Source organism: Odontesthes bonariensis, chromosome 4 (assembly GCF_027942865.1).
Source record: "Odontesthes bonariensis isolate fOdoBon6 chromosome 4, fOdoBon6.hap1, whole genome shotgun sequence".
Classification (NCBI taxonomy): Eukaryota; Metazoa; Chordata; class Actinopteri; order Atheriniformes; family Atherinopsidae; genus Odontesthes; species Odontesthes bonariensis.
The window spans coordinates 16,007,332-16,023,845 of NC_134509.1; the positions used below are offsets into that span (position 1 = coordinate 16,007,332).

The 16,514-nt window shown below is 41.6% G+C and overlaps 1 protein-coding gene across 2 annotated transcripts; it reads right to left on the reverse strand.

Annotated features, from left to right (window-relative positions):
• Positions 1-5,304: 5,304 nt before the first annotated feature.
• Positions 5,305-15,886, reverse strand: tmem192 (transmembrane protein 192). 2 transcript variants are annotated; one of them, XM_075463182.1, is made up of 6 exons: positions 15,763-15,886; positions 15,089-15,241; positions 14,461-14,722; positions 14,223-14,345; positions 6,843-6,948; positions 5,305-5,926 (listed from the first exon to the last, which is right to left on the reverse strand). In XM_075463182.1, the coding sequence occupies exons 1-6, from the start codon at positions 15,790-15,792 to the stop codon at positions 5,812-5,814; spliced, it is 789 nt and encodes a 262-aa protein (XP_075319297.1). In that variant the 5' UTR covers positions 15,793-15,886; the 3' UTR covers positions 5,305-5,811. The 2 variants fall into 2 exon arrangements, with proteins under 2 accessions (XP_075319297.1, XP_075319296.1); XM_075463181.1 differs by having other exon boundaries at positions 15,089-15,244.
• Between the last annotated feature and the right edge of the window lie 628 nt (positions 15,887-16,514).

A 16,514-nucleotide genomic window follows, 5' to 3' on the forward strand; every position in this document is an offset into this window, starting at 1 on the left:
CTCTAATCAGTCACACAGAAAACCTGGTGGGAGAATTTGGCAGGACTCTCTTGCTTCTGTTATGAAGAGCAGACAAACTGAGAGACACAGTGAAACAGAGGTCTGGCAGCAGATAGAAGGCAGAGAGTACCAGGTGGCTGTGAATGACAATTGAGACTGAATTAGCATATTCAAATTGGGAAAATTAAAGTTTTTTAAAAGACAATAGCAGCTGATATGCTAAGAGCAGCTCGCCAAAGGAACAAACTACATACCTCAGCTGAGTGTTTGCGGCACGATGAATGTGTGTGCACCACAGTGTGTGCGCGTCTGTGCACTGGTCAAATCCACGAGGAATCTGCCGTTTCGAGCTGCATTTTTGCAAACACCATAAAGCAATAAAAGTGACATTTCAAAAGACGTAATGACACTGACGCACACACACACACACACACACACACACACACACACACACACACACACACACACCACGACAATAATGATGATAATAAAAAGAAAAAACATGACCTTGGTGTTTTTTTGTCTGTTTTTTTAGGGCCAAAAGAGTTGATGGTCCAGATGCTTGTTCAAAGTCTCTGCGACTATTTTGAGCTCTGTGGTCCATTAGTGTCCTGCTGCTTCTCTAATCCTCATTCACATGTAATGGCTGACATTTCATCTTAATGTGTTAATTCATTAGCTGGGTGTTGAATAGAGCATCTCAGTCCACAGAGACAACCATCGGCAGACACACTAATGAGTCCTCACATCACCGGCTAATGCCAAATGAAGTTGTTACCTGCTGCAGGCACATCCCCCTGGTATTCCACCAGCTGACAACATGGATGACATGCAGGGAAAGTTTTTATTTTTGAAAATAACAGTGCTGTTACAATGCAGACTCTCAGTGGAAAGATTTATATATATATATATACCTCCCTTTGAGCAACTTTTTTTTTCTCCACCAAAACTGATCCAGAATGAGCCAGGTTGCAGAGCAAACAAAAGTCAAATATACTACAAACTAAACTATAAAGACACTCACTGCCTCATAGTAACACAAGTTAAATAGTTCCAAATGTTTAGAGATTCAGCTCCCAGCACCAGCAAGAGGATCCAAACAAAGGCCAGTAAACTAGAACAGGGCACTCCACTCAATTTGGAGGGCTACATCAATGCTTCATCTTTACAGAAACTCAGAGTAACTTAACTCTCCCAAAACAAAGGCAGCTCAAGGAGCGTAGACAGTAGACAGCATCCAAGACAGACGATCAGACTTCTTTGACTGGTCCAGTGCATCTCTGGATTTCATGGATTTTCAGTGAGGGCTGCTGCCCCCTAAATGCTTGATGCAAATAGCCCCCCCCCCCCCCCCCCCCCCCCAACTCCTCCAAATGCCCCAGATGTGTGTCCTTGTCAGTGCGGGGGCAGGGGAGAACTGGAGGGATCTGGTTCACGAAGGACCTGCTTCTTAATACTATGCTGTGATGTTGTAGGTGATAAATCAACTCTACCTCCCTTTCCGCTCTCTTTGAATATATCAGTCACCATACACATACATGTACAAAATGCAGCACCAGAGTGTGCACACAAGGAGCAGTAAGGGTGCAGGGAGGGCACTTCCTGTCACTTGAATTACCCTCTACATGTGGGGTCAATATGTGCAATGCTTGATGTTGTGTGTGTGTGCTGGGGAGAGAAACACGGTGTGTGTGTGTGTGTGTGTGTGTGTGTGTGTCAGGAGTTGAGATGGGGGCTGTAGTGGGGGGGAGACACCCCCTCCCCTCTAAAAGGCTATATAAAGGAGATGGGGGCAGAGGTACCTTTTGTCACTTTGGAGCCAATCGCTCTCTTGCAGGACACACAGACACTCCGGACAAAGATTCCTCTTGGACATACATTATCCCCAGGAAAGGGGTAGTTTGTGTGTACTGGACTCTCGCCGTGGTGGGCTCTTTGGACTGAAAACAGAAAAGGACGACAAGACACTCTGAGCATCATCAGTCCAGCTCATCAGCCCAGATCAGAACCAGAAGGCCTTTCAAAGCGTTTGGGGGGATAAAAAAAATCATCATCTAACCCACTCTGAGGCCAACTGCGGCACAGCCATGAGGGTTTTCAACCTGTTCTATCTGTTCCTGCTGATCGTAGCTACTGCAGCACCCATCTTCTCGGCCAGGCCAGGTAAGCGTCCTAAAACTTCTTCGTAAAGGCAGGTGTCCCTTACAAAGACAGAAAAAATAACCAAAGTGTCACCAAGGTTCTCCTTTAAAAAGTCGGCTGCACAATTTACTTATACTTATGACAGAGAGGACTTAGTCATGATAAATAACTTAAACAGACTTCAAGGATCACTGCGCATATTCCGTTAAACTGTTTGTAACCATAGCAACAAGATAACGTTTCTTCCCAGGAAGACTTACACTTTTAATTGTAAAAAAAAAAAAGAAAAGATTTTCGCAGAAAAGCGGGTAAACCTGGCTTTAACTGTAAATTCAAATTAAAAATACATTTTTACCCTTGCTTTCAGTAAATGTAAAGGGCAAAAAAATACCGAGGAAAAGTAACGGTTCCTCAACCGTTGCGTTGCGCGTCTTGTCGTAGAAACGGCAAAACTGCAAAGTGTTATCAATTTAAAAATACAGTTTTCATTACATTTCATTAAACCCTAATGAAAGGCAAATTAAATTTACGCAGATGCGGGATTTTGTTTCCCTTTAATACGGAAGAGTATTAGGGCCAGGCATAAGAAAACATATTTATATTTTGCCTGTCGAGAATAAAGTAATAGATGATGGACCAGAGGAGTTGACTTTTTTCTCGACATGTGGACTTTATTCTCGACATGTGGACTTTATTCTCGACATGTGGACTTTATTCTCGACATGTGGACTTTAATCTCGACAGGCAAAATTTTATTATTTTTTCTTATGCCTGGCCCTAATACTCTTCCGTAGGCCTACTTTAAATAAAGAATAATGAATTTATTTATTTTTTTGCCTAAATCCAGGGTGGCTCGTGATTATCTCCAAGACAAACAGCTGTTGTTCACGAGGGAGGGTTTAGGCACGATGTGATGCGTTATACGTGATGTTGGTGAGGAGAGGATGAAGGGAGGCAGAGAGGAAGGGAGGCAGAGAGGACGGGAGGTGACGGCAGCAGAGCGCCGCCGGGGATCGCACAGCAACCACAGGACGACCCCTTTGTCCACGGCTAGAAGGCGCTCCGGCGGGCTTTTGTTAAACACGGTGTTAAAACGCCATGCAAATACCGAGGTTTATTAACATGACATGGAGCAGTGGTGCCAAGTGTAAAGAAGCGTACCTCCAGGCGTGGGGGGCAGAGGAACCCGGGGTGGCCCGGAGGGGGTCATAAAGTCATCTGGCAGTTTATCTCTTCCTGGGCTTTGCTAGTATGTGAACGGGAGTCAAGGGTGGATTTATTGGGGGTCGATTAAAAATAATCATGTGTTAGGTTCGTGTGTCCCGGTCTGTCCCAGCTGTTTGTAAATGGGACCAAACAATAAAACTTGAAAGTGGTCAAGGGAGGTTAAGCAGCGCCGTAATTAAGATATAGTTATATCACAGGAGGTAGCTTTATCTCCACCACCCCCCCATACCAAAGGATAGTTTTATTTCATGTTAGTAATGTTAATCTCTCCTTTTTGATCAATTAGGTCTGCCCCATAATGTGTGTGCCCCCACCGGGGAACATAAAATCCTGCTTTGAAGAACTTTTGCATCTAAAGCTTCACTAATCAGCAGCCAATATGTCTGATAGCAGTCTAATTTAGGTCGCCATAATCTATGTTTTGTAAACCACAATGTACTAATTACAACCTGTCTTCATTTCAGATTTCTTGAATCTGAGGAGAAAATACCACAGACATTCCTGCCCACACAGACGTTGCTTGCCCCTTCACTCAAGAGTACCCTTCCCCTAAGGTAAAATCTGTCTACATGTACATGTGTTTTTGTGTTAACAGGTTACAAGCCAAGCCGCTTGATGCGTGTAACAAAAACCGGGTTATAGAGTCGGCAGGTGGCGGTTAAGAGGGTGTGTGTGATAAAGAGCAGAGGTGGATGGTCCTGCAGAACAGGGGCAGAAGGGGGGAATGGTTCAGACATAAATCTCGCTAATGATGAACAGGATGGCTTTAGTGCCATGGGGGGGTAACTACAGGTAACTCCTGTGCCGTTGTTTTGAACTTGTGGCTGAGGTCAACTTAGCAGGAAAACAATTAAAATGTTGTTTTCCCATTACAGGCAGACACACAACAATGAGGGTTTTGCACAAAGGAAAATGTGAATCTAAATTGCAGTGGACGGATTCCAGGTGGACACGGAAGTGGAAAGGAGAATCTGGGACTCCTTGAAAGGACCTGAAGACCATCTTGCAAATGTAGCTGCTCAGGCACATCCTTCTGAAAAGCTTCATGTGACTGATACAAATGTATCCCAGCCTGAGATTATGGATGAAGAACTTTTCATTCACAGCTAAATATAAATCATTAAATGTTACAGCAGCCTCATGGACACATGTGAATTCAAAGACTTGCAATCTTCATCCCATGCTCCCGCGCAGGAGAAGGGAAGCCAGAAGTATGTTCAAGATTGAACAGAAAAACCTGTGGACCAAAGAGCCGGAATATGTCTTCACAGCTTTCTCACCAATTGTTTATAATGTATGTATGCACTTCAAATGTTTATTAAATTACATTTTTGAATTTTTTTTAAATAAAAACCTACACATGCATATCGTTTATTGTGATCTTGTGCTTAAGTGTGTGTGATTTAATCAGTTGAATCAAAAACATATATTACAAGTTTTGAGAGTCGCAGTTAATGGTTAAGGCCCTGATCTTTTTTTGTCAGCCTTTATCTAAATTTTGGATACCTTCTGAGAGAACAGATTAGGTGTAAGATCAAGCGGGGATCCTGATACCTGTGGGACTCTTGTTAACTCTGGGCTCTGAGCTGAAGCTGCATGGGACAGGAGTCGTAAACACCGCACTCCCTGTTGAGTTACAGACGCCAGAATCACAAAAAGGGAGCAAACAACGAGGGCTCAAATGACAGCCTAAATATTTTGTAGATTCTCAGGACTCTTGAAATTTAACCGACAGGAGGTAAAAAGGCATAAACAGCAGCTACTGTTGACACAGCAACGCTTCATGAGTTTAGATGTCCTGTAGCTCTCACATGACCATACAACGATAAAACGGATGTAAAAAGAACAAACAGCAGCAATTTACTTGGGTTTGCTCAAATACTACGTCTGCTCTCATCCTGAACAATCTAAAAACAAAAAGACAACAACGCACAGTAATAATACCAAAGATTTTATTGGGATCGAATCAGAAAAACACAAAATCAACAACAGAAAAGTAAAATGAACTTTCACAAAATAGCATTCACGCAGATAAAATAGAACGCTCATTTGTTTGACTCAGATAAGTGATAACCTCTCCTTCCTTTGTGCGGATGATCTTACGGCTCTGATTCTTTCAGAGAAACAAAAGCGGCAGCATACACGGGTCACCGGAGGTCGTAACGCAGTGATAAAAACTCCTCACCTCTGATCTGTGACCCACGACTCCACCCCCCAACCTCCCATTTTCCTCTTCAACTGCCCTCCACTTTCAGGCCACCTCCTCGTGCGTTATCTGTCCATCTCAGGTGAGGATGCCTCACAGAGGAGCCGTTTCTGTCTGTGTGCTCAGGTGCATTTGCTTACTTTAGTCTTTAAGATCTTCACTCAAAAGCTGTAAAATGATCAGGTCCTGAGCATTTGGTGTAGCTGATTGGTGTAGAGGAAGAGTCTCGACTGTCGTTAGTGCTGAGCAGTTAGGTTGAGCAGCCTCCTGCTTAGCAATGTGTTGTGCTGTTTCAGGTACTCTATCAGGTCGGCCTGCTTCTCCACCACCTCCTCCAGACTGGAGGACCCTCTGTAAAGTAAATAAAAGCACATACGAGTGATGCAAGCAGTTATGGACACTAATGCACAATGCTCAGCCTCACATTTGCAACTGTGCAGATGTATTCGGTTCTCTAAATGAAGTTCAACAAATGTGTTTTTCTTATGCTGGAGACGTAAACCAGAGCAAATCATTGTTGCTTTCAACTGTGATTAGTTGAAATATACAGTGAGAGTTGGGGTTAGGCCGTCATTTGCCGACCGAATGCCACCATACAAGCGCAGCAGGGGAATCAAAATATTAAACATAGGACATCCAACGTTTAATGTTCTGGACTGTGTGAGAAAAGAAGTCTGACACACTGTGACGCTCTAACCTTCTCTGTGCACTGCTCAGACATCGTCTTTAAGATACTCGAACAGTGATTTTGTCAGATCACACTGCAATGAGAACTTTAAGATTTTAATTAGAGCAGAGTGACAATGTAACCGCCTGGAAACGCTTCTGCCGACAATGAGTTGACGCCTCGTCTCAATAGGCTGATGATTTTCAGCCACAATTTCTGAGCAAAATCTCACGCAGTTGCTCAGCTGAGACTGTGAGAGCCCTAGCTTATGATTCCCATCCTTTTCACGCTTGTGAAATTATTCAGTCGACGTGTTTTCGTTTGTCTGTTCTAGTAGAAACAAGCTAATGAGAATTAGACCAAATCTAGCCAGTTTAGGTTCGGAAAACAATACTTCATGATGGCACTGAATTGATTGATTTAAAAAAAGATGCTGGCTAAAAGGCAAAATTATCGAGGACACTTAAGATCTCAGTGTTTTAATGGCGTGTTGCTGAAGCTGTACTGTTAAAGCTACTGAACTTAGAGGTTTGCAGAAAGAAAACAAATCAAACAATGGCTAAACTTTTGTTGATGGACTCTTTCGGTAAATTAGTGTACCTGAAGCCGGTCTCAGTTGGTACGCTGGTGACACTGTAGGTGTGTGAAAGCTCTTCTTGGCTCACGTCGGGTGCAGCTCTCGCTCTGTTGAACTGCATCACTTTGACTGGAAAGACACACAGACACACTGGCTCTTATTTTACAAAATCATCAAATACAGGTTTTAGGTAGATGGTGGCGCATAAATACACACAGACACTATGGAGTAGTGAAAGCTTTCGACCAATTGTATTCACCAAGGTGAGAAATGGCACACGTTTGTTTTTTTTTTGTTTTTTTAACTGTTTTCCATCCCTCTCCCTCTCCTAAACACACACACAAGCAGTTATATCCTCCACTCAGTGCTCGAGGCTGCCATATCCTGCACTCAAACCTTTAATTCTCACACCTTAAACATACACCTTTACACATGGGGTGGGGCTGGCAGCAAAGTGTGTGTGTGTGTGGGCTGTTGCAGCAAGATGAGTCAGAGTCAGAACACATCCTGGCTCTGTCTGCACTGTAATGAGGCCATGGATTTCGGATACTGGGTAAGTGTGTGAGGAAGAGCTGAGGGAGTCGCTGCCTCAGTGTTGATAAGACTCGAGTGTCATTAGCCAGAGGAAATTGTCAGGGAGGCTCTAAGAAGTGCCGTCTTTACTTTGCTACAGTTCAGCATCCAAGCCTCCACACACTCACACAATCCAAAGAAATACTGCACATTCCTGCATAATGAGGCCCTAAATCTGTGTGTGTTTGTGTGTGTGTAAATAAAGCAATAGCAGGCAAGTATGTGTGAGAAAGAAACATTCCTGGAAAGCAGTGAAATTGAGTAAAGCAGAAAAGGATGAGCCTGTTTGAATAGTGTTTGTTGTAGAAAATGACAAGTCAAAAAGGCATATTACTATATATATATATATATATATATATATATATATATATATATATATATATATATGTGTGTGTGTGTGTGTGTAAATATAACCATGGAGAGTTGGACCCCCGCTCTGAGCCCGTCATACACTAAGTTTCTTAGAAAAGAAACGCTGAATGTAAAGTTAAAACATTTTGAGCATTTTTGTCAATAAATGTTCTTCCAAAGAACTTGAGTTTACATTGTTTAAGAAAAATGAGCACTACCAGCTTACTGATTCACATCAACACTTTTACACTCCCCATAACTGCGTTATCCAGTACAGTGACAACATTAGTTACTGAAGTGAAAAAATCCATCTTTTCTCAGATATTACTTCTCAGTTATATTTCTGAAAGAAACTCGTATATAATTTAAGTTGTAAATCCTTAAATATCAATTAATCTATTATGTTCCTTGAATTCTGATTAGCGAATCCAAATGAATCCTAATATATATTTTTCATATCCCTATTCTATGTCATGTTAATTTCTAGTCATATTGATAACTTAGTTGTTATATGATATCATATGTGCAGTATCTTAGTCCAGTTAGAGGGGAAACAGGTAGTAGAATTACCATCGAATGTTTTCACTGAGCAATCTCTCAGTCCAAGCTGGAACAAGTGGAGCCTTTTTCAATCCAGTCACAAAATCGACAAACACGGTGTGCAATGTGAACTGTGAGAAAAAAAACGTTCAAGACCTTCCCGTTCAATGCTCAAGGCTCCCACTGTCACGTGTGGGAGGTGGCGAGGAAGGAGGACCCAGGTGCAGACACAGCTTGAGAGCCAGGAGGTAAAATGAAAAGAAACTATTTATTTTAAACAAAAGGCAAAGCCCGATGACCGTTTCCAAAAAGAACACTAGAAAACAAAAAAGCAGACCAAACTGGTAAACCCTAGTTTCTGAAAAAAATGAAATCTGAAAAAAGACAGGGAGGACAACCTGAAGAGAACAGAGGATCCGACAAAGAGTGAATGGAACCAGGAGTTTAAATCTAGAAGAGGGTGGTTGGTGAGTGAAGACAACTGAGGGAAATAACACAGGTGAAGGGAGTGAGGCAGATGAAAGGACGAGAGAGACACTTGAGGAAACAAGTGAGGAAGTGAACAGAACTGAGACAAGAAAAAAAAAAGAAAAAAACAAAAAACAACAGAATAGAGATACACAACATGGAAAAAAAAAAAGGTAGTGTTGGTGCCAATAGTGCTGTATATTTTGTTAAAAGGTTACATCATCCATCCACAGGATGTCAAAGTAGTTTTTCACAAATCTGACTTTTTTTCTTTCTTTCTGAAGAGCAGTGGTGGCTTTCATGGCCTCCGTGTGAAACAGAAAAATTGACTTGTGCCGACTCCTGGATCGCTGAGCTCTGTGTTCTCCGTAAAAATGAGCTTGTGGAACAGATTTTGAGTTTCGGCTGACTATTTGGAGTAGCCTGCAGTTACTGCAGAGTCATTTGACGTGGGACTGAATAACGATTGAAAACTTAAAAAAGATGGCAGCATGTTTAGACTTCAAAGCAGAAATCATAGTAATTTTTGCTGTACATGCCTCACACTGGTTCAAATCAAACGTACATGATTGTCAAAAGTACATAAGGTTAGTCATAATGTGACTTAATATTACAGCAGAGTTCAAACCAGATGCGTGCATGAGGATTGATGATGGAAGGAGCGTTATAAAGGAAGTGACGCATTTCACACGTTCCTGTTAAGAGACCCTCACATGGATGGACAGACAGTGCTCAGACCAGGTCTGCTCCCTTCTGAGAAGCTTCAATCACCCACCCAGAAGTGCACATTTCCAGGTGATAACAGGGAAGCTGCGGAGGTGCCAACAACTAATGGCACAACATCCTAAATACTGCCTGTTGTGAAGTGAAAGAAGTGAAAGTAAATTGATCCCAGGGACTACATGGGACCATAGAATGATTCTTAAGTCTGAACAAAACCACCTAAAGACAACGGAGAAAAGGGGTGCTAAAGGCTTCTGGGTGTAATGCATGCAGTACAAAGTAATATTATGAGAGCCTACAAGAAAATTGACTCTGCTCATTAAACTGTGTTATGCGTGGGAGCTGTGAAATAGAAAAGGAAGGATTGGAAAGGGATGCAAACACAAAGGAAATGTACCCAAACTAATTTGTCCACAGCTATTTACAGCTCACAGAGAAAGATACCGGCTCTGCTCTCAGGCTGTAGAAAAAGACAAAAGATGGTGCGAGATATTTCTTGTTTAGATCCACAGCTCTGACGCGAAGCATGTTTGAAGCATTTTCTATACTAATATTAAGCTTTTTTATTATTATTGGCTATGTCAAGCATGTTGTGTTGGATTAAGCTCCACTCGCATGCACATGTAACCGTGCTAACTGGCCTGTTGTGAGCGCCGAACCATGAGCTCACAATGTAAGCAAAGTTACAGTTCCTTTAAACTCTAGTCTAGTGAAATGCCGAATTAGAACAAATTCATAGTTCTGGTACAGTATTTCTTAAGGATTTGAGCATATCTAAACACATTTACCTTATGACACATCCTCCACATATTTGTTATGCAACCAAAGTGTCATATTGAGATGTTCTGTTCACAGTTGCCATGTGCACATACGTTTGGACAACAGGCTTCTTGGTTGAGAGACGTCTCTTACTTTATTGAGGATTGTATTTATTCAGAAAACAGCACTAATATTTCATTCTACAGGTAAAACTGTGATTCTTAGTCCAACATCCATCTCCTGCTCTGAGCATAAAACAGGGTAGATGTCAATAATGAGGGATTAGTGCTCAGTAAGGTAGGCTGACACAGACATGACGTCAATCTTTCTCACACGTCTTATAGTAGAATGGGTTGTGTGTGGGATCTAGTATCAGCATATGTGTGTGTGTGTGTGTGTGTGTGTGTGTGTGTGTGTGTGTGTGTGTGTGTGTGTGTGTGTGTGTGTGTGTGTGTGTGCTATGTGCCCTGCAGTGCTTACACTAAGTTCTGGCCAGGCAGCAGAGAAAGATGTATTCTAAGTTGAGCCTTTGAAGGCCATGGCATGGCTTTGATGTGCATGGAGCTCTATAGAGGACAGTGTATTCATGTTGAAATGAGAGGCAGAAACATACAGAAAACCTCAAAGACACACACACACACACACAAGCACAGACACACACTTGCAATCAGTATGCACTTCAAAGAGAAGTTGAACGAGGCCTTCCTGTATGGACTTCATAGCTGCAGGCATTACATCTCCCTCTGTGTCCCTAAAAATAATTTATTTTCCTGACATCACCAATGTCAACTTGACTCTGCATCTGCAGTGGGTGTGTGTGAGTGTCTGTGCTGGGTTTATATTGCGAGGCGTCGCTCGGTTTGCGTCGTGCCTGACTGAGCTGATCTGAGCAGGAATGCAACAAGCGAACAGAGATACCCCCCCACTCGCACTGGATCACCAGCACTGTAAACACAGGGACAATGCACGCGTGTCTCCCTCGTGGAGGGGGCAGAGGGCTACCCTTTGGCTAAGTTAAATCCTTGTGCTTCTTATCTCCTTCGCCCTCCGGTATCTCCTCCTGCAATCTGTGCCCTTTAGCTGCCAAACACACCTTCAATATGGATTTCCTTTCAATACAGATTCTTCAATATCAATATCCTCTGTTCCAGCATCTTTAACAGCGGTTTTCCTTCATGAGGAGGGCTGATGTGTTAGTTGCCACTGGCCAACGCAGAAATTTTCTTTACTATCTGCCCCCACACAAATATTTTACACATAACAACACCTAAGGACCTGTACTAATGTGCTTTTAATACCCCACCTTTTCAAGAACCTGCCTTATTTCAGAGCATTCAAACTTGTTTTTCGTCAAAACTTTCATTCTCTGCTTTCAGCTTCTCAAATATCTAAATATTGGTGTGGTCAAAAATCTGCATTATTAGGACTTTATATCATCCGGTTGTTTGTCATTCACAGTCACATACTGAGGTCGTACTATGTGCGAGGTTGGTATCATGTTTTAGTACAACTCAAAACTGAAGCTGGGCTTCTGGGACTTTTTACGGGATTTTCTGATTGGAACATACAAGGCTCATGAAGGTATTAACTTATTCATTCCTTTTGCTGTTATCATTTTAGGATGTCTGTGGGAATCTAAGATTACCGAAAAGCAGCAACTTTGTCCGAGGACATCTACTGACTGCAAAAGCAGTGAATAGACCATTAACTTGTCTTTTCTAACACGCTAAATTATTGTGACCATGCTTGTAATGTATTTGCACACCTGTCAGAGGAGTGTTTAAAAAAAGATAACTAAAAATTTTTTTTTAAAAGTATAACTTCAAAGGAAAAGCAGGAGTTTCCTATCAGAAAGTCGAGAAAAGCAGCTGATGAACAAATGTTTACAGCATCTGGAAAATGTTGCAGAAATTACACTTAGTCATAACGTTCACGTCACGATTCTGGCTGAGAGCCCATGTGCTTGGCTGGCACGAACAAACGAACAACAGGACGCTGACTTATGTTCACTCATAAAGTCAACAGTCGACCTGAAGGCGCTCCTTTCTGGTTCCTGTTCTCTATCGGCCTTGTAACTTTTTTAGGTTTCCCGTCGCTCATTCATGAACTTTCTTGGTTGTCCTGACCTTGCAGTGCCTAAAGACTTCTGTGTGTCCCGTATTTTGGTCCGGTCTTCTTCAACCCCACATTGTTACAATTACAGGACAAATTCAGAGTGAGTTTAACAAAAAAAGTCTGAACCAGTTCAGTAAAACCATCCTCCCACAACGGTGCCAGTGACTTGTAATATAGCAAGCCAATATAGATATTTTAAGACATCATGGCAACCACAGTTTGACTAATGTCTAAGCATCCGATGGCAATCCTGTTTTGTTCAATGCATGCATAAGAAGTGTTTTATGCATGTCTTGACTTTTACAACCCACCCTCTACTTCTCACAACTATTTCTAGTTCTATGAACTGTAATAGCCAGACGGTTAAGTCATGACAGCGGCTTTTCCACTGCCTCATACCATGACTTAAAACTAAAGTGAACAAGGGCAACAATAAGGGTTTTAAACCATGAACAGCATCACAAAAGGAGATTTTTTTTTCTCTCCAGCCAATGCATGTTACTTCATGTCAGTTGCAACAAAGCGACTCAACCGCAGCATCGTACCGCATAGAGTTAAACTAAACTTCACCAATTCGTTCTCGAGCTGTAAAACACAGGAAAAAGACGGACAATAGACACATAGACAGGCATGGTTATCATTCAGAAAAGTTTGCATGCTGCTTGTGTCAGAAGCAAAGAATCAGCAGATAGGCAGAGAGAGGGAGGATGGACGGGGAGCTGAATGGTTGATTGTCATGCTGTCGAGTCTGAAAAGGGCAGGGCAGGTATTGTAATGCAAATATGCTCAGACACAGAGTGGGGGTAGTGTGTGTGTGTGTGTGTGTGTGTGTGTATAAAGTGTAAAGTAATCTGCAAGGTGTGTCTCTCTGTGTAAGACAGCTGATATTACAGCCAATATTGACAGGAAAATCAAACAATAGGTGGGACTGCAACACTGGAATGATGAACACAATCAGCTTCTTAAATTAGCTACTGAATGTGAACTGACTGAAAAATAGTCCATAATATTAGTCCCAAAGTGGAAAAGGGAACCTGGTAATGCGACAAAGAAACTTAAGGTCGTTTCAAAGTTGGGTTTTTTTGTGAAGCCAACACAAACGTCAATAATCTAGGTTAGCTTCAAGGAAAAAAAAGCACTGTGCATCCTCAATCTGGGGGGCAAAAAACACATCTCAAAAGCTGAACGTGGGCCATGTTTTGGGGCATATGTGGATCAAATACAGACCTCATTGGGCACCACCAATGTGTAGTTTTGCCTATTATAGTATAGAGAGTCTGCTTGGAAAACATGTCCCCTACGTGTGTGTTATAAGAGTGTTTACAGAAAGAGGTATTCTGCTCTAGCCCATACATTTTAAGCACATACTGCCATTACAAAATACTGATTAACTTGACATACAATGTCAATGGAATGAATGTTTAGGAAGTCAAATTAAGTTCTAGCTTTTCCTTTGTTTATCTTTCTTTTTCCCCCATCTGCTTTAGATCTGTCAGAGAGCAGCTAAATATGGTTTTTAAATTAATAAAATTTATTCAGAAGGTAACGTCTTCACTCAAATTTTAGTGTGAATCTATTCAGAAGGTATTGTGGCGAAAGAGGATTTACGAGTGGGTAAAATTGATTACATGTATATAGAATGCTGCATGGGGAGGTAGATGTGTGCCTTGATAAGATGGAAACTGGGGACGGGGTGAGGGTCCCCTTTGATGCTTTTGGGAGGGCAATCCTTTGCATATGTGTGCTTTTTTTTTTCAAAATTTCTATCTTTACACATGCTTTCAATCCTTACCTCAGTCTGCAGTCTTTCAAAAGAGCCAAGCTTCAGTTCCTGAGTTAGATTGTCTTAAAAGTAATAAGTGTCATGAGTGTACCTGTGTAATAGAGCAGGCATGGTACAGCCACCAAGAGCTCCAACCCGAGAACGATGAGCAGTGCATAGGTGCGTACAGTCTGTGATAATTTTGTGGCCAGAAGAACCAGTATCAGGACATTTCCTGTTCACATAAAAAAGAAAAAATACAAACACTTTACTGCCACCTTGTGGAGAACACTAACCTCGACATGAACAGTAAATTCTTACACACTTTCCCAATATGTGAGCTGCTCTACCTGCAGAGTGAATGGTGAGTGGCACATGTTTCAGCCCCTGTGTCTGTCTGTAAAATCTCAGGTATCCTCTGCTTCGTACTCTGTTGTGGTGGTGCTGCACGCAGCCAGTGAATATCAGCACCAGCATCCACAAACCGGCCTTCCCGAACACGATGACACTGTCGCCCTTCACATTATTCAAAATACTCATACACATCTCCTCTTGGCCAAACTTCAGCACACACAGCACAGCCACACATATCGACAACACGACATACAGAACCTAAAAAGAAACAGAGAAAGCAGAGGAAGTGAGACAGACGTATCCTGGGATTTTGTCACAGACAAAGACATATTTTGACCATTATCGTAAACAAACAAAAAAAAATTGACCAGGATTAGAAGCTAGAGTGGAAAAATGCATTCAGATGTGCCGCACTAGTCGGAGCACGCTTCAAAAGCAGAGCAAAAAGTACCTAACAACAACGATTCTGCTGACTATTTTCTTGAAAGATCAATGACAAAGCAATGTCTTATGGCGGCTATAATTGAAGGTACTGTGGCAAAAGTACGTCATAACATCGAACAGAAATAAGATTCACAGAAAAATGTTGTTAATAAGGTGTGATTGCATATGTGCATATCATACATGCAGTAGAGACAGCAGAGTGGCATGGCAGGGTGTTGGCACAGCCTGAAACTCTCTCCTGATAGCAGAGTGGAGGGCATCAGCAGAGATCAGCGGTCCATCCACCAAGGAGTCTTCCTCTAAGCTTCGGTTCACATCTGCTGATGAACCTGCCTGCTAAAATGAAGAGATCTTCACAGTGAGAATTTATTCTAAAAGGGGATGAGGGGGTCTACCCTCTTCCCTTTGGGACAATATTAACAACTGAATCACCACTTTTTTTTAAATTACCTACTGAGCAGAGTATGACTTAGATAGAGGGACATTTGTCCCTTTTTTTAAAAACTATATAACGTTGCGTCTGTCTGGACAGTTTCTTGAATTCATAATTTTATGTCCAGTTTCACCACCCGATGGCACACAAATGCAGTCATAGAGAGTAAAAAAATGACTATATATAGTTTATGTGCAAGTAAATGAAAGAGAAACTGATATACATGACCACAAAGATAAGTCTTAGCAGACGCGAGATCGGTTTAGAGCTGACATTTTGCTAAAATGCATATGTACAACAGACACAACAGACGCAGTTGTTGGTACGCAACAAAAGAGAGTAGCGCTAGCTAGTTCCCATGCTAGCTGGCTAGTTAGCCGTTGACATGACAACCAGTTAACGTTAAATGATAGGTACATACGGTATAAACCGATGGTCCTTTTGGATCCATTTCTTTCAGGCTTTTAAAGAGCAAGTGTAACAACAAACAACATAAGTTAACATATCTGTTGCAAGGGCGGTAAACGTAAACTTCCGGTTCCCCCTTTTTCTTTGTCCGTTCTCTGTTAACATTCTTTTCCTAGCTTGATAGTTCCGATGTAACAGCAAATTCTCTGATCTGATAAAGATTTGTAATCACTTGAAATAATTTATTGAACTTTTTGCATTCATTTTGCATGCCAGTTATTTAACTCTGGGTGTTGTTTGTGGAATTGACGTTTGTCAATATCTAACGGTGGAATGAAAATAATCTGAAAAAATTGTTCCACACAAATACATTTTTGACAAAATTCGTGATCTTCTCCCTTTTCTGAGAATATTTCAGGATCACAATTTTTGGCCACCGGCTATCAGTTGTGAGCATATCTAAATACTCTAAAGTTTAAAGGAGTTTTTAGAGCATAGCTCATACATGAGAGTATGAAATAAGGTAGGACAAAGTATGTATGCAATTGTCATACCGGTGGGCCACTCCTTCAGTATTTGGGTCACATAATCTAACAGGTCATTGAATTTGTTTTTACACCTCTGATTTTCTTCCAAAACATAAAGTTATTGTATAAAAAAATTGAAACAGTAATGTACATGTTGATCAAAGTAGGGACATTTCTTAAATAAATTCATAGAAATTATTGCTTAAGGTTAATTTGGGTTGAGTAAAGAAAGAAAGTA